Raw genomic sequence first — 22,142 nt, forward strand, 5'->3', positions numbered from 1 at the left:
GAACGAAACTTTGATTTTATTGAGATATTTTTTTTAGAAAGTACAAAGATGTTTATTTGTTTTAAGTACAACACATATTTCAAGATAAGAAGATTTTTTTAAATTTTAATTATTTTAAGGTGCGTATGATATTGAATATTCATTGTCATAGAAAGAATTATTTTTTGTTCAATTAACATTTAAATAAATATATTTATTTACTTTGCATCGCACCAAAGTTTATGATATGCATTATATAAAAGTACACTGTTTTAATCTTAACCTATTCGTAACAAGACACGAGGTTAATATTAATTTAACCAATGAAAATGTAACTTAGTTGTTAACTTTTCATGGATGAAGAATTTTTGATATAAATACATGTATACAACAATTTCGATAAATGTAGACCGAAAAATAAACAGACAAATCATTATTTACAACGAATATAATTAACATCTAAAAATTACTAAAAGACACATTATATTTAAACCACTTTCATTACAGTAACATGCATACACTTAGCAAGTGTTTATTTACAAAGTTGTCGAACGCAATGAAAGGGCAGATTGTTGATGTAAATTGAAAAATTAATAAAATGGCAGGCAATAAACGAGGATGCGAAAATAATTAATTTAGAATTATCAAATATTATCTTAAAAAAATAAGTTTTAAAATTAAATATATCTACAATTTTTACAATAAATTCTTTTTGAACTAAATCTAAATATATATTTACATATAAATTAAAAAGAGAAAAAAATCATAGCTGTTAATGAAAATAAAAATACTGATGGAATTAAAATTAGAAATTTCCATACAATTTCTATGTGAGTGGTGTATGTATGTATGTAGTTGTCCAAAAATTACAATGAATTAATAAACCGATTTGCTAATTAAAACTAGAGGTAAAAAAGACCAAATGAATATATATATATATATATATATATATATATATATATATATATATATATATATATATATATATATATATCGTTTATAAAAACCGTACGGAACGCACATTTAACTTAACCTCCTCGAAGCACATACAAAACATATAGTCAATTGTGTAATAAATACTTGGTCAATTGGACGATCATAATTAATACATATGTAATTAAAATCAATCGAATTTTTTTTTTGTACTGTACATTATTCACCGTACAAATTGTACATTATCGAAACATATATCAAGGCAAGTCTTCGAAGATTACATATGTAAGTGCGCATCGGCACGAAAGCGTTAACGTACACGAATAGACGACCAAAAATTACATTTACTTTCTCGACGCGTACATTTATTTAATGTGTATTTTTAATGTGATATTATGCCATCCATAAAAAGCGGTCATATTTATAGTTAAATATATGGTATAAAAAAAAATCGTTAATATGTACCCAATGTCGGAAATATTTTATATACAAAAGTACAGTTATATTTAGGAATTCGGTATAAATACATAAGAATTATCATTATTATATCGTATTTCACATTAATTTTTATATTTACTAAGTCAATTATGAATATATCAGTACAAAACTGTAAATGCAGATAAGATTCTGAACGGAATATGGGAATGTAAATTTGTAATAATAATAAAATAGAGATAAAACTAATATGGAAAAATAATTGATGATTTATAAATGTAAGGAATTTTGTCGTAGTTCAATTAAAATCGTTATATTTTGAGAGCTTGAAATGAATTAATCCGTCACATTTAAGATCAAGCAGGATACTTGTTTCTGCAAATTCTGAACATGAAAATTTTTCAGAATTCAAAAGCATCCCATTTTTATCCATATATTTCAAGCACTGATAACTAAGCTGGCGTTTACTATCATCAGAATTAAAGATTCATTAATAATAAAAGTTTTTCAATAGTAAAAAGATCATAAACGAATTTTTTATACAAATTTTGCGTCAATACAGCAATAATCTTACAATTCGGAAGACAGTTCAAAGAATCACATGATTTCTGAAATGAAAAATAAACATAAATATCACTCGGCAAATATAATAAAACATTATGTTTATACAAACACCAATCTCTTACATCATGTTAACATTCAGTGAATGTGTACGGCTGTGACTAGCTACCATGTCCGTTGTGTTGTTTGGCAGCATTTCCACCGTCGGCTTGCCATTTAAACTTCGTGTCCATCAGCCATTGTTGACCGGAATCACCAGTGCACGGTCGCAGCACTGGTGTTTGAGGTTCGGATGAGTCTGCTTTTTGCAGACACGACTGTGTATTGCTGTGTTTAATCGACTTGGTCTGAAATCAACAGCAATTACTATGAATTCAACACAAAATACGGAAGAAATTCAATCGGATTAGACGTTAAAGTACCAAATTATCATAGGTCCAGGCTTGATTACCGCCCATGCCGTGACAGCGCACGAGCTTCACTGGACCCTGCGGACTGGCAGCGTCCAGACAATTGTCATCAGACATTATCTGCTGCCGTTTAGTATAGGCGAATACTTGGTTGCCGCCCAATTCGTGGCAGTATGATATGCCGACGTTTTCTCCGGACTTGTGACCCATTGTATCGAGACAATTTTGGGTTTGGACGTTTCGAATCTACAAAAGGCTCACACATTATACCTTGAAGCACCGTATGAAAAGCAATTTTGATTGATTTGGACTTACGTCTCCCAAGTAGTAGTAGTCGAGCGGCATTTGACTTTCAGGATAGACATTTTCCAAGTACCAACGGAAACTTTTACATTTTAATTTATCTCGTAAGTCCCGTCGTTCGGTTATATTACCAACCGGTACCATACGGGCACCTAAATTGTTGAAAAAAATTTATGTAATATTTTTTATTATGCAATAATGACTTAAATCACAAAAAAATGACATATTCAAATGACAAGCAAACTTGAAAAAACATGCTTGCAAAATGAAAATATATGATTAATAAACAAGTATACGAGATTTTTTTTTGTATAAAATATGGCTAGTATATAATAAAATTCCAAAGATTCAAAATAAAAAAAATAGTAGCCATTATTCATAGAAAAACATCTCAAAACGTGCCATTATAATTTTAAGCAATGATACGATGATCAGAAAAAAATTATTGTTGATTTTAAATGACAGACAAAGTGACAAAATTATGAATAGATGAATAAATTAATAAACATGAAACTGAAAAATTATACTATATGTAATTTTGCATTAGTATACATTTTAATTCTACTTTACGTCCTCAAAAAAAGCTTGTTAGTTGATCAAATTAATTAAAATACTGACATATATAAATTACAATTTTGGAAAAATTGAAACTGGAACAATGAAAACACATTCCAAAATTGTAATCAATGTTAAGCCTAATCACAAACCAATATAAAGCCAATGAATTTTCAACATGATAGCATTTTTGTTACGGTTATCAACGTCCTGGTATTCAAATTGATATAAAAAAACATATTCATAGCGGGAAGGATATGTTAGGTTAAAAAACAGATTCAAGATGGGAAGGTTAGGTTAGGTTCAAGATTCAAAAAACAGATTCAAGATGGGGAGGTTACGATAGGTCCTAGATTGAAAAGAACATATGTATTTGAGGTGGGGAAATTAAGTTAGGGTTCAAAAAACAGATTCAAGATGGGGAGGTTAGGTTAGTTTCAAGATTCAAAAAACAGATTCCAGGTGCGGAGGTTGGGTTCAAAAACCAGATTCAAGGTGAGGTTAGGTTAGGTTCAAGATTCAAAAAATAGATTCAAGTTGGGGAAGCTAGACAAAAACACTATAGGGATATATGTATGTAGATGTATAGGGATCAGTTTTACTATGGGATGTAAATGTATGGGATGCAGTGAAGTGAGTTGATAACCGTAACATTAGCACAAAAATGACAGACGAAACAGTTCGAAATTGATAGCAAGCGTACGTATAGGAGATCGAATACGAAGGAAAAACATTACACACGTAGCAACGACAAAAAAAAAAAAAACTTGAAAAAACATTGACTTAGTATGAAAACGACACAACGAGTTAAAGGATTAGTCTTTATAAACCTGGATTAATACTGTAGTAGAAATTCTTCCACGAGTCAAGCCAGACTTCGGCAAGACGCGCATTGTTGTGATTGACAATGCGACTCGTTCCGCCGGGAAATGAGTACGGGGTCGACTTTCTAAAAACATGCCCCACGTGCGAGCACGGCGCAATCTCCAAAGTGCCTCCGCACATCCACACCTGTGGCCCCAAATCAAGCATGCCACATTGTTAAACTTCACCCCACACGGCGTACCACACAAAATAAATACTCAAGCAAGTACATGAATAATAAAAAAATCAAATCAAATGTAAACAATTATATATATTAGTACAAATTCCCTGCCAAAAAAATGTGTAATATATTATTATTCAGATTTGAAAAAAAAAAAACATTGTTAGTAATCAACATTAATAACATTTGTAATAAGCCACAATCTTGATAGAGATGTATGATATGGTCAATATTGTCGGTGAATGTATCCCAATATGTATTTTAATTAAAAAAAAAAACGGAAATATTTCAGCACGACAATACAATTTTAACATGACAAGAAAAAATGCCATTTCTTAGACAAATAAAAAAAAATCGTTTTCAAAACTGATTGCAAATTTGAGTTTTGAATAAAAATATTAAGATACATATATTGATTACGTACATATTCTGACAAAACATGATGAATGATTCACAATTGATTTATTAATTTAATTCATAGTTATCATTTGATGCCTTTGTCAAGTGAAATATAAAGGTTCGTTTATAACAGTTCAGCTCAAGCCGGCAACTGCACGTAAATAGCAGTACGAAAAATATTCTTTAGTACATTCTATATGGACATATTCATATCTTCCGTAATGTGTATTCCGAAACAGCAGTAACCGACACAATCTATTCATATTATACAGCAGTACATGTCAGCGAAACGTATCAAGTAGGACCGGTTTTTTTTTTATTCACGCATGACGTGACGTCATAGTGGTGAGTGCACCTGTAATAACGAAAGTGTTGCCATGTGCATATGACTATTTTGTTCTACATTCTGTAATGCATATGTAAGTCGATTTTGTCTTGCACTCGTACAAAATAAGCATGAACGTGCAGTGCTGTATAGTATGAATGGAAGTCGTCTTTTCCGTGCAGGGTTCTGTTGAGTTGTTGACGTGCAGTGCTGGATGTATAAACGGACCTTAATTCGGAAATTGTTTTTATACCGTGCAGTCCATTTTCAGGTTCAAAACATATTTTTTGGACATGATGTTTCATTGTGGTGCTAATGCCCATTTTTTACTGTATCATTTACCATTTTTTGAGATCTTGATAATTCCCACCCGTAATAAAATTTACTTTAAGTCAGACTAACTTTTCTAACCTGAAAATTTATGTAGCTCATAAACCAACCATTTAAGTGTCATTAAATATCAGTCAATTGAAAAAAGCATAATAATATTTTTTTACTACTTACAATGTTGTGTGACACTCAAATCGTTAATCAAAGTATGGAAAAAAAGTTAATGGCTAAATGGGTGTTTATAAATTTGAATTGTATATGTGAGTGAATGTATGATTAATGATTGTTCTCGTTTTTTGGATGGATGAATGATGTTAGAAAATATATAATAATATATATGTATATATCAGCAAATCAAAACTGCATATATGCGAGGTTATATTAGTCTTATAAATTATACTATATTTAATGTTAGAGCAATGGATAATGCACATCATTGATTAGTAAAAATTAATGATATAAAATGAATTAGAAGCATGTTATTTCTATTATGCCATGTTACCCACTACATTCTACCTTTCCAAAACTCGTCAAAGGATAAATAAATACGAGGACACATTTTCTTTTACGTCACTTTGAAATGAACTCTTTGTTTACGCTCAACAGAAATAACAGAGAAGGCTTAAGTATGCAAATGAAAAGAGAGATGAAAGTCCATGCAAAATTAAAATAGGTATAAAAGCGTGAAATGTGGGTGTAAATTATATCATCCACGGATTATTTTTAGGTCACTTTGAATCTGTCATTTTTATTTTGAATATGCAAGCGATTTGATTCGTATTAAAGCAATGATATATTTGAGTTTACGTGCATCTGAAGAGTAATTAGAATTTCATTGAACTTGATGGAAAGTTTTAAAAGCAAGTTGCCGCTGGGTTCAGCAAAAAATATCAAATTTTGGCAGCAACGATAAAAGTGACATAAATATATAGGAATATATTGTAAAATAACAGGGATAACAATAAGTGTTATGAAGTTAAAAGTTTCAAGAAAATTATATAAAAATAAAATAAGGATAAGAGTAAATCAAGAGAAGAATAAGTAACAAAATAAAATATAATGAGATCATAGATAACACGAAAGAAGCAAATACGGTATATCCTCAATTTAATGAATTTATATGCGAAAAAAAGTTGAAAACTACAATCTAGATCTTATTAAGATTGCAATATAATTGATCTTCGATCAATTTTTAATAGTTTTTAGTCATCGAGACGGTAAAGTAAAAAAAAAAAAGCATCAAAGGAATCCTTATGCTATTCAATAGTAGATTATGGGCGAAAACACACTGAGTGGTACGTGTTTTTTTTTTTTTAGATACTTTTAAATCAACCCCTAGCCCATATACATGGTTCACAGTCCCAAAAATCACCCCCTGAAGTGTTTTGGTGATATTTTATCCTTGCTTACACGTGCGAGCTTCTAAAAATATGCACTCGGCACATGCAACTTCACCCGAATTCGGTTTGGGGAACCCCCACTGTGAAAAAGTCACAGCGGTGAGCTAAAAGACGTGACGTCCCGCACCACTCGGTGTGTTTTCGCCTTATGGCTGTTAGTTTAAATCCAAACTATAAACTGCTACAAATAGATCATTCAATCAATGTAACTCCACCCCTATAACACATACAAAAGTTATACATAAAAATGAAAAATCATTAAACTGAGGCTATACAGTACGGAATAATCTTCAGAATGAAATCATAAAACTTTAGTTCGACGTGTAAATTTAAAATTAGCGAAGTATGTAATATAAAAGTCAAATTTGTTATCTATGAAGTGTCAAATAGAACACTGTTCGATATATCCATAGCATGGTTGCCAACCTGGGTTCATGGCGTAATAAAAATCTCGCCATTCGTCCATCCAAACTTCAGCGACACGTGCCGCATTGTGCAAAACGATTCGACTGACTCCGCCGGGGAATGTGTAAGGGGACTTGTCTCTGAACACGTGTCCCACATGAGAACAAGGTATAATCTCGAGTATACCTCCGCACTGCCACACCTATTGTTACGATCCAAGCACACGTGTGTTCACAACAACAATTTAATAATAAAATCGATGAAAATGTTAAAGAAAAGCAAATTTTTAAACATTGAGAGTAAGTAATACGATATGGGTAGATTTTAAGTAAGTGCTGGTATACCCTGAAGCTCATCTCGAGATTTTCCCCGCCCCATATGTCCATGCCCTCGTCGTACGATCCTATCTTATAGAAATAGTCACGGTCGATGGCGAACAGACCGCCCGCCATTGTTGGTGATCTGAGCGGGGCCGTACGGTCGCCGCCTCGTCTTGTCATCTCTCGTTCTGGAACGCGATACCTACGAGAAGATTTCATTAATTTTCAAGAAAACCCTCAGATTTCATGATGAATGATTCATACTAAATATGTAGAATACAAATATTATCGACAGATAAATACCAAACCGATTAGATTTCCGTATTTGATAAGAAAGAAAATGCATAGCATTTCGTCAGTGCAAAAACATTATTTCATATTAACATATTTAGGGAGAAATCACATAGGAATTAACGCGGCACATGGTTTTCCATAGATATTTTTAAACATGCGAAAAAAATGTGACATGCCCAGCACACATCGTCCCAAAATTACCCCCTAGAGTGTTTTCAGTATAATTTTGTATCCCATATTTGAAGAAATGTAGGAGAACCCCCATAGCAGGGAGTCAAGCACACGACTTGCCATTTTTCCCTGTGTGATTTTACCCTTAGCATTATCATTATAAACGATTTTCACTGTTGAAATCTTAATCTTCAAAAAAAAAAAAAAAAAAAAAAGGCTTATATTGAATTAAACATGTTACAGTCCAAGTGTACAATTTTATTCGTTCAAGAACATACTTGTTTGTTTATACACAAACCAATCTGGCCAGTTATATTATACACAAAAGTACAAACTGACATATGACTGCTTACTCTGGGTTGCATTATTTTTAATATTAGTGGAAATGGAAATGAAAGTAACGTTGTAATGTGGTTTCCATAGAATTTACCATTTAAATACTTGGAGTTTTGAAAGCTTACAAACTTGTTTATTCAGGCAAAAGTTCAAGTATCCTCAATCGTTTGTCCTGTCCTCTATATACATATGTATGCTTACCCTTAATTATTGCAATGTTGAAATGCAGTTCCCATTTTGATAACTAAAAGTTTCATGCAACACCTAGTGGGAGTTTAATTGAAGCTAGCTTTTGACTTTTGACTTTTAACACTTAAACTAAAGCCATGTATATATGAACTAGTACGTTCATGAACGAACTGGAGTGAACCCTTGGACTGTAAAACATACGTATATGAAAATACAAACCATCTAAAATTGAGTTTCCAATTGAAACCACCCCACGTCATATCCGACGCCGTAATATACTCAAAAGTCTCATCAGAAATAACATCTATTATCGGACAAACAACAGTAGTCCTATCCTCCACTATTCTCGCCAAGAGCGGCTCGAGCCATCCCTCTGAAAAAAGAAGCAATCATTTCATTCACAACCAATGACGATATTATTAATTAAACAAATATGAATTACAATTGCAACACGGCAAATACTAATATTAATTACACACTGTTTTTGAAAAAACGATGAAAGCATATTTTTGTTGAGAAATCATCGATCGAGTGATTGGTCAATTAACGAAATCACTCACGCAGCAAAATATGCATTTTCATTGAAAACGATCCGTGCTATAAACAATATAAAATCTAATATATAATTTCGAAAGAGACTTTGTATGTATGTTTGTTTATTTGATTGGTTCGTAAAATCCGTGACGTTCAATTTAATAAAAAAACAAATGAATATTCAAATAAATTTATATAAAATAAAAATATTCAAATAAATGTAATAAAATTTTTACTATTAGATTTGCCATGTTTAAGCTGTTTATATTACAAATAGCCAGATAAAAACACTATTGTTTAATAAAATACATACCGGTGCATTCGCAATGTGCGTCGAGGAAAGTTATAACATCGCCGGTGACGTGCTTCGCACCGAGCAACCTTGCCCTGATCAGACCTGATCTCTGTTCAGTTCGGTAAACATACGTCGGCACGGGCAACGTGTTGACATAGTCTTCAAGCTGTCGTCCGAGATGATCTGAAATAAAATTTTCAATTTGAATATTATTTTTGTTTGTACACACCTGTATGCCAAGTTTTCCGTTGGCCATGTTTACCTTTCTCACTAGCGTCGTCAACTAAAATGATTTCTTTGAGAAGCGGCTTGGGTGAACGATTAATAACACTCCAAACGGTCCTCAAAAGTGTCGTCCACGCCTCGTTATGAAATACAATAACTATACTAGTAGTAGGTAAAAGTTGAGGATAAATTTTGTTTTTACACCTGAAAAGAATAATACCAGTTTAAATAATTGCTTAAGATTTATTACACTGCACTACAAAAATAGAAAACTGTATTCCAAAAAATCGTTATTAATTTAGAATGTAAATGAAATTGAGTATTAATCAGTGGCGGCTCGTGAGAATTCATAGGGGGGAGGTTGCAGTGATTAATCAGGGTGTAGTAGCTCGTTGACCATACCGGTGATCAAATGCAGAAAAAAACAGCATAAATATGTACTATACTAGGTCTACCTCACGGCACCGAATGTGAAAAGGTCGAAAAAGCAAATATCGGAAGGCAAAGATCTTAAGTCGAAAGATAAAAAAAAGGGTGCATGGTAAACGGTACTATGTATATATAATATATATATATATATATCAGTGGCATTCGGTGAAATTATCTCTCTTTTTGTCATACAGCCTTGTTTAATGTCCGCGCGCAGGATATGGGAGGAAAAGCCTGTTCCTCTTGTTCCTGTTGTATCCTGCTCGCGCAAATTAAGTGAGGATGTACGACGGAGGGAGAGAGTTTTACCGCACGCCACTGATATATATACTAACCGTTTTTCATATATATGCATGATAAATTAATATTTTCGACTTTTTCACGGTCACCATTTGTACTATACTGGGAGGGCTGTAGCCCCGCAGCCCATATAGATGAACCGCCACTGGTATTAATCCTTTGTACACCAGCGACTCACCCGTGAGTCGCGTGATGAATCGTCTTGTACGACAGCCTCTCACGGGCGAGTCGCTGGTGCCTTTATCTTCCGAAACGCACAATTTAATGTTTTTAAGAAGCATCATCTATGGACTGACTCGGTTACACAAAAAAAAAACAATTTTTCGGGATTTAAAAAAAAAAAAAATGTATAAACTCTCGTGCATCGGGACAGGTATATGCATGCAAAGTTACTACAAACTTCTTGGAGTCTCGAATTGTGGTTCAAATAATTTTTTTGCACGTTCAACTGATTTAAAAATTGCTGGCGTACAGGTAAAGATCAAATATTTCGCGGGTGGCATCTAACTAATTGATATATGAAAAGTAATTGTAATTTAAAAATGCCAAATCCTAAACTTGCTCATATTCTGAAAAGCTTACTTAATAATAGGTACATTATTATATTCATGCTCAGCAAGTCTGAATGAGAAGTATAAATGGTTTTAGCTAGGTTGCGATAATTTGTCATCCATTGTAACGTATTTAATTGTGCTTTGGCGAGTGTTGCACAATAAAGGCATTCAACATTTTTTTTTATTCATTTGTGACCCAGTTTCATCTGTTTTACCAGAACTTAACACACTACAAATACGAGAAATCATTTACCCATCCATCCGAACATCAGTTAAAGATCGATTCAATGAGATCATATCACTAGCCATTAAATTAAATTGATTTTCTTTAAATTTCTCTTTCATAATGGCTTCTTTTTCGGGCGGAATATGAACTGCTCTTCCTGTAAACAAATTGGAATAAAATCGCATGTGAGAAAATTAACTATCGAGTGAAGAAACGTTCGATGCATGGCTATCGGAATTAGCACTGAAAATCAGTGAAGCACATCTCATTGAGATACGGTATATGAAATGTATGCCAACGCATTTTTTCGTTTTCAACCGCACATAATCAATTGTATTGTTAATTTTAATGATATTTTATAGTCCTGTGTGAAATGTAGCGCGGATGAAACTCACCCATTTCACCCGCTGATCCAGAATGTTCAGTGATGATGGGAGCAGGTTTCCACCGTCGGAGTCTGGAAGACGGATACGGATCCAGGTGATTGTTTAAAACGTTTTCAAACGATCCTTGAACCCTTCCGTGTATCAACGATTCCCTTTTCGCGTTCCCTTTCAACCCATTAATATCCTTATTTATATCTGACTCGAGATGACTAGCAATCTGAAATTCAATAACCAATAGTTGCATAAACATATAATCATAAAAAAAACAATAAAAAAACGCTATGAAACTATATTATTTATTAGGAAACATTTACAAAACGGAACGCGATAATGTATATGTATATCTAAAACGTGGAAATATAATTACCACGATAAACAGTTTCCTGATAATACAATAATTAAAGTTATGCACACGCTATTATGACAATATTTGAACATTGTGAAATTCGATAACAACAAATGTCAATTTCTATTACTTCAGGTGTAAATAGTGTAATAATATGAATCGGCACACAAATAAATCACATTATGCATGAAATGCTCTTTCATGTTACATGGCAGGTGTTATAACGTCGATCAATTCACAATGAGTCAACGGACATGTTTCATAATGAAATATAATGGCTACAAATTTCAAAAAGGTCACAACGACAAAGATTTGATGAAAAGAAAGCGGACACAATAATTTCCGATTGTATAAAAATCTATTTGTATAGTGGATTATTACACATTGTACGTGTCGTATATATACCTGTACATCATATTCTCCTTGTTTCTTGCCGCAGTCCCAGCTTCCTAAGCAGTCTGCGTAGAACATGAGCAGCATCACGTCGACCAGTAACCAAACCAGCGACGTTAGCAGGATGATGCGACACGTGTGAATCCTTATTTTACTTCGAAACATCTTGAATGAATCGATCTCACAACCTCATTTAACGATATATTTAAAATTAAAAAAAATACTAACTGCAATATAAATTTTTTTACAACTATCTACATCAGTTAAAAAATTGCACTAATTGCATATTTTCACTACGTATATCGATACTACTACTGCTATGATATCATTTTCAGTTCTTGTGATTATCTTGATATGTAAGCAGCTTTTTTTTTTAATCTGGAAACAACAAAAGTAAAAATGTGAGTTGTGATAAAAGGAAATTTTTAGTAAAATGTTGGATTCTTACAAATTCTTGGGACCCAAAATAAAATTGACACACATACAAGAATTGCTTATTTATTAATACGTAGTATAAGATTCTGTTTTATGTTTTATGACAACATCTTCGAAATTAGGAAGACATTTTCCTGTTAGCAGGAAAATTGTAAGGAACTTCCAAAAACACAATTTTAAATATAAATGTGACCTTTAGAGATAACTCTTTGAACCCGGTGTGTCAAATATTAAATTATATTTCATAAGTCACCTTTAAAATTTAAAGGCAAAATAAATATGATTTTTGTCAATTTAAAAATGAGGTCATCGTGAAGATTTTGTAAAATAAAAATTATATCTATTTTGGATAGGATTTTCTTTTTATGAATTCTTTACATTTCTGGCTTATAACTTTGATAAAATGTTCTCAATAGATTAATTGTACAGTAATGACATTTGATAACATCGACAGAATTGAATACACGTTCGAACGATTTAATAGAATATTGTAATTTAACAGGAATGTCACTTTGCATGCACGTCCAGTTATTTACGGGGGATTGATTGGAACACGTCTGCCGCCGAACCAGTTTCTCAATATCCTCGATGACTAATCGGAATTCGGGCGTCAGTATTCGAATGAATTTCGGCGGGAAATTCGGAATTTGAACTGAATGTACGTACTGGGAAAGTTGAACCAAGAGGGACACGTATAAGGGGTGGGGGGTGCGAGGGATTGCGATTCCCACGACTGCGACGGTCGTTGTCGACGGACGCGGCGGGGGCGCACGGGGGGGGGCGGTGGAGGGGGCTGTCGGGGGGCGCAGCCTCACCTGAGTGTCCGGCGAAATGGGGCTGCGGCGAGTCAGAGGCGCTGCACAGACTGGGACCGCGTCATGCGTGCCACTCGCTCCAACGACACGCGTGCACTGCCGCTGCCGCACTTTCTACCGGAGCCGACACTATCGCCGCGCCGCTCGCTCTCACGCCACGCGCCTATCTCCGTCTCGCTCTCTCCTTGGCGACGTCTGCCTACGAAGGCCGTGTGATATGTTCGTTCATCCTTATTTTTTTCACAACACTCACAAAAAGAACCGCTACGTCGGCCATTATCTTTCACGCGGCCGTGTGCGAATTGCCAAAACGCTCAGCCTGTGGGAGATTCGGAGCGGTCCCACACATTCAAAATCTGATAATCGGTTTACGCGTTAACTGAAACGGTTAATTTCTACGGCGATATGATAAAATGTCATTAAAGTTAATTGGGCGATTGGTTAATCTAGTAATTTTCCACAACATACATGAATTTACAATAAAATAAACATTTAGTTGATTACACATCTAAATCATTACATATTTCATAATCAGAAAATTGAATACGCAAATCTTTTATAGATATGTGTGTGTTGTAATAAATCAGAGATAGAACCTAGTTTTTATAGACCAGTTTGGTTTATAAACGCTGGGCTTAACCAGTACTCATCTCTAAATCAGTGATTCCTAAAGTAAACGTTACGACCCCAAGGGGTGTTGAAGCAATCCAGGAGGGCGGTCGCAGGCTTGGGTGCTGAATTGATCCGAAGGGAAGGCGGTGGAAACATAAAGAAGAGAAAATAGGAAAATCATGAAAAATTGTTTGTTCTTGTTTTATAATTTCATATGTTGTATAATGTAAAATAGTAGTGTTTTGACTGTTTCCCACCAATATCTTGTCAGTGATGGTGCTCCAGCGATGATAGGATGTTACAGGGGTTTCTGAATTAAAAGAAGCGGTGTATTAGTTGTATGTACACTGTGTCATTCATTGTCAACACTTAGTCGCTAATATAAATTTAATAAGCATAATCATAATCATTATCAATTGAATGAGAGTTTTTTTGGACAGTTTGGTATTGAAAATGATGAAGAATTCGATCGCTCGCTATTTCATTGGCTATCAAAAGGTTTGCATCGGTTTTATAAACTGTTTGAGTCAGTGCTGGAGTTTCTAAAGGATAAAAATGATGCATTACAAGATTCCAAAAATGACATCGCCTATTTGAAAAACTTACTAATATAACAAATTTAATTAATCAAGTCGGAAATTGCAAGGTGAAAAATTTAATTTATTCAAAACAAAACTGTTATTTCTGTGTTCGTGGTAATACTAATTTTTGTACATATTAAGCTTAGGATGAGAGGAATTCAGCCACTTACCCAATTTAAAAACATACAAAAGACTTATTTATTTTTAGAACTTGATGAATAAACCTTTAATGGATGGCTTGAAGATAATCTTAAAATAAACATAGCCAATTGAGCTCTGGACCAATGGCGTGTCGTGAAAATCTTTCTGTTTTTATCGCACAGCTTTACTTGCGTGTGCACGAGCAGGATACAAGATGACTAAGTGACGACGTACGTTATATATACATGACATCATGCTATAAAAACAAAGAGATTTCTACGGCACGCCACTGCTCTGCCGTTGAAATCTCTGATCATTTTTAGAGAATAATCGCAAAATAATAAAAAAGATCGACTGCTTCGTAAAGGCTTACAGATTGCTCCGTAGATTATTTTGAAGTTGACTGTACGAAATGTAAACAACCAAGTATTTTACCATTTCTATGCTGCATATTTTTCGTTGATCTGAAAACCCTTCTTCACGACTATGTTTCAACACCATTACAATTGGCTTGTTCCTTCTATTTAGCGGTTCCACGATGTCGATAATAATCGATAGTAACCGATAAACATTTAGAGATAATTAATTAATATTTTTTGGGAAAATAAAATAAAATCCAACAAATTAAATTTTGTGTTTTATTAAGGGTTGGTTGATATGTAAAATTGGCCATTAACTTGTGGAGGAATGAAATGACAGAATTTTATACACTTCTTCTTCTAATGGCGAATTCGTATTCGGACGTGGGCGACTGCCATAGGCAGACATCGTTTATGGCCCGTGCGAATTCCTCCCTAATTTTTCGAGTCCGAGTCCCATCCATGACCTGACGTTCCGGAGCCAAGAGAACTTCTTTCTCGCAAGCTACCGTTGCCTTATATTTTCCCCCTCTATGATTGTGTGTAGAAGGTGATATTTGGGGCCGCGAATAAAATATTCCATAATACGGCGCTTTACTGTATCAAGAACCTTTCTCATTTTATGAAGAAGCTGGAGGACCGTTTCGTTCCTCGCATGCTTCTTCCATGAGATTTTCCGGTAGCACCACATTTCAAAGGACCCTATTCTGTTCAGGCTTGCCACTAACAGCGTCAACACATCATACACATGACTGTTTAAGTCGACGGTCGGGAAACGGCAAGCTAGCATGGACGAATCGGTCCCAACTCGCAAGATGGTGAACGAAACTCGTCCATGTCGTTGAGCCGCTACAAACTTATAATTGAAGTGTTTTAATATGTTATTTCGTTGAATTTAAAATTGTAATAAAGGTGTATGTTTTGTAGCGTTCTGGCCAAAAGGTGTAATAATAGCAATCAGCGAGCATGTCCGGGCCGGCGGTTGTCAAGCTCAAGTGACAGCAGTCGTCAGCTGGCGGCCGTGCGGGTGAGACGTGTGGCTTGTGACGAGTGGCGAGTGGAACGTGAGACGACGGGGGAGCTCCAACGACAGCGAAATGGCGTGGGCGCGCCCCTAGCGGCTGCGCCCGCTTGCGCCAACATGCAGCGCTCCGCAATCTCGAATATGAGCGCGCCGGCGGCTCCAGCCCGGGACACGGACTCTCCTGCAGACACGGCCAGGCTGCTGCTCGTCTCCAACGGAGCGGCCAAACCGCAGGGCCACGAGGTGGAGAACCTGTGGGTGGTCGCCGTGCAGATGTTCATCCCCTTCCTGCTCGCGGGCTTCGGCATGGTGGCGGCCAGCCTGCTCCTGGACGTGGTGCAGCACTGGCCCGTCTTCATGCAGGTCTCCGAAGTGTACATCCTCGTGCCCGCCCTCTTGGGCCTCAAAGGCAACTTGGAAATGACTCTGGCGTCCCGCCTCTCCACGCACGCCCACAAAGGACATCTAGAGACCAGTCTGGTGCCCCTCGTCGCCGGGAACCTATCGTTAATCCAGTGCCAAGCTGTAGTCGTAGCGTTCCTCGCAGCCTTAGCGGCCGTTATAATGGGATGGGTACCCGAAGGAGAGTTTGACATGCATCATGCGATGCTGTTATGCGCTTCCAGTGTCCTGACTGCGTCTGTGGCGAGTTTCGTTCTCGGATGTGTGATGATCGCCGTCATCTTAGCCAGCAGGAAAATGAACATAAACCCTGATAACGTGGCTACGCCCATCGCCGCAAGCTTAGGAGATCTCACGACCCTAGCTTTGTTGTCGTTCATCGCTTCCTCACTGTACAGATCTATCGGAGTCAACGTTTGGCTTCCCGGAACTATCATAATCGTGGGAGCTCTTGTCGTTCCGGTCTGCGGCTACGTGGCCTCCAAAAACAAGTTCACCAAACAGGTTCTCGACGAAGGATGGTCTCCGGTCATATCGGCGATGATCATCAGCAGCGTCGGCGGTCTCATTCTGGATTATACGGTTTCGAACTTTAAAGGTATAGCCGTGTTTCAGTTGGTGATCAACGGCGTCGGCGGTAACATGGCGGCCGTTCACGCTTCGAGGATGTCGACCAATCTTCACACCGGGAACACCATAGGTCCCGTCATCGGCAAGACGACTAAGCTGTTGCTTTTGATGGTCGTGCCGGGTCATTTGATTTTCACATACACCATTAGTTATCTTCAAGCCGGTCACACGTCGCTCACGGCTACGTTCATCTTGATATATATGTGTGCGGCGATCACCCAAGTGCTGTTGCTGTTGACGATCAGCCACTTCCTCGTATTGTGGATGTGGAAGTTGGGCATCGATCCCGACAACTCGGCTATTCCCTATTTGACCGCTTTGGGTGATCTTCTGGGTACCGCCTTGTTGGGTTTGGCTTTCCAATTTTTGTATATGATCGGCGACAAAGATAGCGATTTGGGCGATTGATATTTCGTCATTGGATTTCTTGGTATTCGAAGACTGTCAATGGAATGAATAGTATGAGGTGTGACTGAAAAAGTATCTAAAATAAATATTTTTTTTAAAACGACTTGTGAATTATGTACTATAATAGTTACACATTTTTGGCTCAAATGAAAAATGCTTTGTTATATGTATGTAGAACTTTTTGATTACACCTCATATGTTGTTTTGTAATTTTTTTTCTTTAATTTTTATTTATTATTATATTCACGTTTGAGGCATTACACTTAATTTCAAATATTTCTATGTTCTGTACTTGCATACATATAATATGAAAAGTATTGTAAATATTTTCAAACACATTGTACTTCTGTGTTAACGTGCTTATTTATTGTATATAATTTATGGAAATTTTATTTACTAAGAAATGAAAAGCTTAAGGACAATCCAACATTGTAAAATCTTTTGTTTGATAGCAAGATTGATTTCTTGGTATTGTACTGAGGACAATAAAAAAAAAAAAAATTCATTGTGCAAATTGGACCTGTAGATATGCAAATCGACAATATTTATTTTTGACATCATTTGACCTCGCCACATTTGCTTGTCAATATATTATTATTCGCGACGGGATCGCAGATATGGTTTTCATTCAATTAATTAATTACGTTTTAAGGTTCGTTTATACCAGTACATCTCAAGTCGGCAACCGCATCTAAACAGCAGTACGAAAAATATTCTTTAGTACATTCTATACGGACGCATTAATATATTCCGTAATGTGTACTTGGTGTATCTGAAACGGTAGGAACCGACACGATCTATTGAGCAATATATGTCACCAAAACGTATCAAACAGAATCTGCTTTCTTTGACTACTGGAAATATTCACGCATGACGTGACGTCATAGTGGCGAATGCACCCGTACTCGCGAAAGTGCTGCCACATGTACATATATGAATATTTTCGGGAACGTCGTATTGTGAAGTCATATAAGCCGATTATGCCTCACACTCGTCTAAAACAAGTATCTTCTTCATGAGCCCTGTCCTCCTAGAACGTTGGTAACCAAAACTCCCATCCATCTGTCCACAGCTGCTTTGAATAGAGCTCGATTGCTGAGGCCATACCACTGCCGAAGATTCTTCAACCATGATATTTTCTGCCAGCCTACGATATTTCTCTGGTTCCACATCACATGTCCAAGATACTCTACTTTGCACCTTTTCATTGTTGAGCACTTCGACATATTTTCCCATCATAGCATCCTGCTGTATGTCCACATTTCAAAAGCCTGCAGCTTTTTACACATGGCATCTGCCAGGGTCTGTACTTCTGTTCCATACAGAAAGACGCTGAAAACGTATCATCGTAGAAGTCTAAGTCTTGGTGGTGTATTAAGATCACGTGTGGTTAGGACTTTTTTAAGAATGCAGGTCTTGCTTGCTTAACTCTAACGCGAATTTCCTGGTTACTTTCACACGTTTCTCTCAGATAGCATCCAAGATATCTGAAATTACTCTCTTTACCACGTTGTTTAAAGAGTAATCCATATTATGCGTTAACTTAATGCATATTTTCCATCTTGTTTTGCAAAACAAGTATGAACGTGTGAATATAAGCAGTCTTTTCCGTGCAGTGTTGTGCTGAGCTATTGATGTGAAGTGCTGGATAATATAAACGGACTTTTAACGTTCAAACTCAATATTACAATAGATCATTAGAAACAAAATGAATCTCATTCCTATGAAATGTTATTTTGACTTTAGTATACTTGTACCAACAAGTATACTAAAGTAAGTTTAGTATACGAATTTGTACCAACACTGTTTTGACCATGAAACTTTACACTTAATAATTTAAGTCTGGAGATTAAATTCACTGCTGTTTTAATGTCACTTTCTACCTCCGGTTGATTCCAGTTCAAGAATTTATCACCATACTGAACATTCAAGTGTAAATCAAACAAAAACAACCCATTTTCTATTAAAGTACATCATTAGTATGAGTGTGTGTACACAAATGTGCCCGCATAAAGATATGTACCTTAACGACCTTCGCTTATCACATGATTTCACTTTGACGTGTATATTTTTTACATAATGCTATTTTTGAATTGATGGTCAAATTTAAGCCATCGTAAATTAGCATTAAAAAGTGAAGTTGTTCGAGTAGTACAGGTGTTTTCTTTTATTGTTGTATCTATGCGATAATTTGCCGTGTAATTTGAGTGCAGGCACTATGGGTAGATAATACAGGGTATCAATGGTTTCTGTCGTATTGTTTGCTAAGTCAATACCAGGTGTATTTGTGGTTTATGAATTCGATATGCTATGTATCTACCCGTATTGGCTAATCTATCCGTTTTGTTTGGCGTGTCATTAATTTTCGGATTTTCTGTTTTTCGAAATTGAAACAATAAATTTTCGTGTGAAAAAAATTCTGCGTTCGATGCCATCGTTTTATTTTAAGATGCCATCTTACTGCTAGTGATTTATAGTTTGCCAGTTTGTTGATTTTGATAAGATTAGAAATATTTAAGTTTGTCGATCTAATTATTATTATTTTATGTCAGTTTTTTTGGCAAAGAAATTTTTTTTTGTACATTTTGTTCAAACTGTTAGAAGACAATATCTTAAGAATTTTAAGCTGATAAAAGTTATTTTTTAAGTGTCACATATGAAGAAAAATAAACATTTGATTAATTCGAAAGTACTTACTGTATATTTGCCAAATTTTTTCTTTTGTTTTGTTTCTCATTTGTTTCAAGTAAATATTAATATTAATAAAATTTTAATCGTATCTGTGAATTGATTTGTTATTGATGCTTATATATGTATATTCTACATAGTTTCCTCTAGTTTTGACCAAAGTTCGTTAATATTTGAAGATGACTATAAATATAAACAATAGATAATTCAATTGTTCTCGAATTACGGAGAGTATTTTCTTCTGTTGATTATTTTTAAGAAAATTTTAATACTAAATTTAATTGTAAATATGATATTTATGTATGTATTTACAATATAAAAGCTAAAGGTGCTATTTTATGATTAGATTATATTGTGAACGTGTGCGGATTAACCGACCGTGTGTAATATGTTAAGTTATAGTACGTTTTTTCCCTCTGAAACATCTGTACAAACCGCAATCGAGTGATTATTGTATAGGATAAAATAAACACTGCATATATATATTTCTCGTATATTATTTCACTCACACACTTGATTAAATAATATCGAGACTTAATAATTGCCAAACATTTTTCTTTTCAGCAGTAGCGGTTTCATAGGTGTGCAAAACTATATGGATACAAATAATAGCCGTTTCAACAAAACATACTTGGAAGATGGGAATTAAACTTCCAAATTTGAGTTATGGAATAGTGTTAAAAGGAAATTATTCTATACACTAAACGATAATTTATAAATGAATATTATTTTATTTATATTTACATTTTAAAACTACATACATGTGTAACAAAAATTAAAGGAACGTTCAGCTTTATACGTATGTATTTGTACAAAAGTTTTTTCATGGCAAAAATTTATAGGCATTTTAAGTAAATTCAATCACTTTTCAAACGCAATTATCCGAATTTAAAATACGGGGCAAAATTTCAAAGCATAGAAAGACAATTCCAATTGGAGATTCAACAAAGTATGTATCTAACTATTAAAATAAATAATCACACACATACAATACTAAATATACACACTCAAAATGAGAATTTGTACAGTTTCAAATGCATATCAAAATGTGTGAAGGCACTACTACTATACTATGCTCCCTATTTACATAGAAAAATACAAAATGTGGCGGAAAAAATTTGTCGAATATCGCATATTGAGTATTCATATGATATACATTATTGGTAAGCGTCTATCGGTGACAATGCAAATAATTTAACATTTACCATAGAAATAAAGGACTTCATTCAATCCTGTAGCACACAGCTTATGTTTGTATGTACATATATTTTACAAAAGGCTAAAATATTACTCGAGTATTGTGGGAAATACGCACACTCATTGCAAACGAACAATTCACACTTTCTTTTATTCTAACAAGCGTCAATATTTATAAAACGATAATTACATAATGGACCACTCATTCATTCGCACGTTAATATTCAATCGACAATATTATAATATTAACCATGGGGCGGCCTGTGACAAATTTGGAGACTTACTCTTCGGGTGTCAAACTCTGTGACACATCAACCAATCAATATCGGAATGCCGGATTTCAAAAGGCCAATTCAATCTACAACATACACATGTAAGTGTGTAGACAGATGATTATCAATGGTACGCTAACAATACCATGCAGTGAATTTGATTTTCACTTTGCACAATTTCGTTTTGATTATGCATACTGTTAAGATGAACGCACATAACTATTGGAAATGTAACATATTTTTTTCTTATCACTAAGTATACTAGGAAGACACTTTTGGCATGATGGACTTAGAAGAGAACCAGAGATCAACTAAAATGTCTCTTAAAAGTAACGTAAGAAAAAACCGTAGAACTACTGCAAACAGTTCATTCGTGAGGCGATTCTTCGGGCACGAGGACCCAGTCGTCATACGCTTGATGCGGACTAATTCCCATTTTCTCTAGTTGTCTTTTTAAATTCATGTACAGCTTTACTAAAGAGTCCTGAAAGCAATATAAC

General features: G+C 35.0%; 4 protein-coding genes across 6 annotated transcripts in view; 1 reads left to right on the forward strand and 3 right to left on the reverse strand.

The window, feature by feature from the left end:
* The window catches only part of LOC143916946 (uncharacterized), a 572,328-nt gene that overhangs the window by 531,664 nt on the left and 18,522 nt on the right, over positions 1 to 22,142 (reverse strand). The window lies entirely within an intron of this gene.
* Pgant5 (polypeptide N-acetylgalactosaminyltransferase 5) lies at positions 1,122 to 13,426 on the reverse strand. 2 transcript variants are annotated; one of them, XM_077437604.1, is made up of 13 exons: positions 13,329 to 13,426; positions 12,091 to 12,456; positions 11,349 to 11,556; positions 10,981 to 11,110; positions 9,482 to 9,648; positions 9,238 to 9,402; positions 8,610 to 8,763; positions 7,425 to 7,602; positions 4,007 to 4,187; positions 2,634 to 2,773; positions 2,331 to 2,564; positions 2,034 to 2,255; positions 1,122 to 1,955 (listed from the first exon to the last, which is right to left on the reverse strand). In XM_077437604.1, the coding sequence occupies exons 2-12, from the start codon at positions 12,241 to 12,243 to the stop codon at positions 2,070 to 2,072; spliced, it is 1,896 nt and encodes a 631-aa protein (XP_077293730.1). In that variant the 5' UTR covers positions 12,244 to 12,456; positions 13,329 to 13,426; the 3' UTR covers positions 1,122 to 1,955; positions 2,034 to 2,069. The 2 variants fall into 2 exon arrangements, with proteins under 2 accessions (XP_077293730.1, XP_077293729.1); XM_077437603.1 differs by lacking the exon at positions 4,007 to 4,187 and adding an exon at positions 7,102 to 7,282.
* On the forward strand, positions 15,974 to 20,653 carry LOC143916939 (solute carrier family 41 member 1-like). The gene has a single exon (XM_077438236.1). It carries the CDS (start codon positions 16,163 to 16,165, stop codon positions 17,483 to 17,485), a length of 1,323 nt encoding a protein of 440 aa, XP_077294362.1. The 5' UTR covers positions 15,974 to 16,162; the 3' UTR covers positions 17,486 to 20,653.
* Tak1 (TGF-beta activated kinase 1) overlaps positions 20,652 to 22,142 on the reverse strand; it is a 51,071-nt gene continuing 49,580 nt past the window's right edge. Inside the window, exon 11 of one of the 2 annotated variants that reach the window (XM_077438224.1) lies at positions 20,652 to 22,126. In XM_077438224.1, coding sequence (XP_077294350.1) covers positions 22,010 to 22,126 — 117 coding nt within the window. In that variant the 3' untranslated portion in view covers positions 20,652 to 22,009. The remainder of the gene's footprint in view (positions 22,127 to 22,142) is intronic. The other variant, XM_077438223.1, reaches the window with a different exon arrangement.

Source organism: Arctopsyche grandis, chromosome 9, assembly GCF_051622035.1.
Source record: "Arctopsyche grandis isolate Sample6627 chromosome 9, ASM5162203v2, whole genome shotgun sequence".
In the NCBI taxonomy this organism is placed as follows: Eukaryota; Metazoa; Arthropoda; class Insecta; order Trichoptera; family Hydropsychidae; genus Arctopsyche; species Arctopsyche grandis.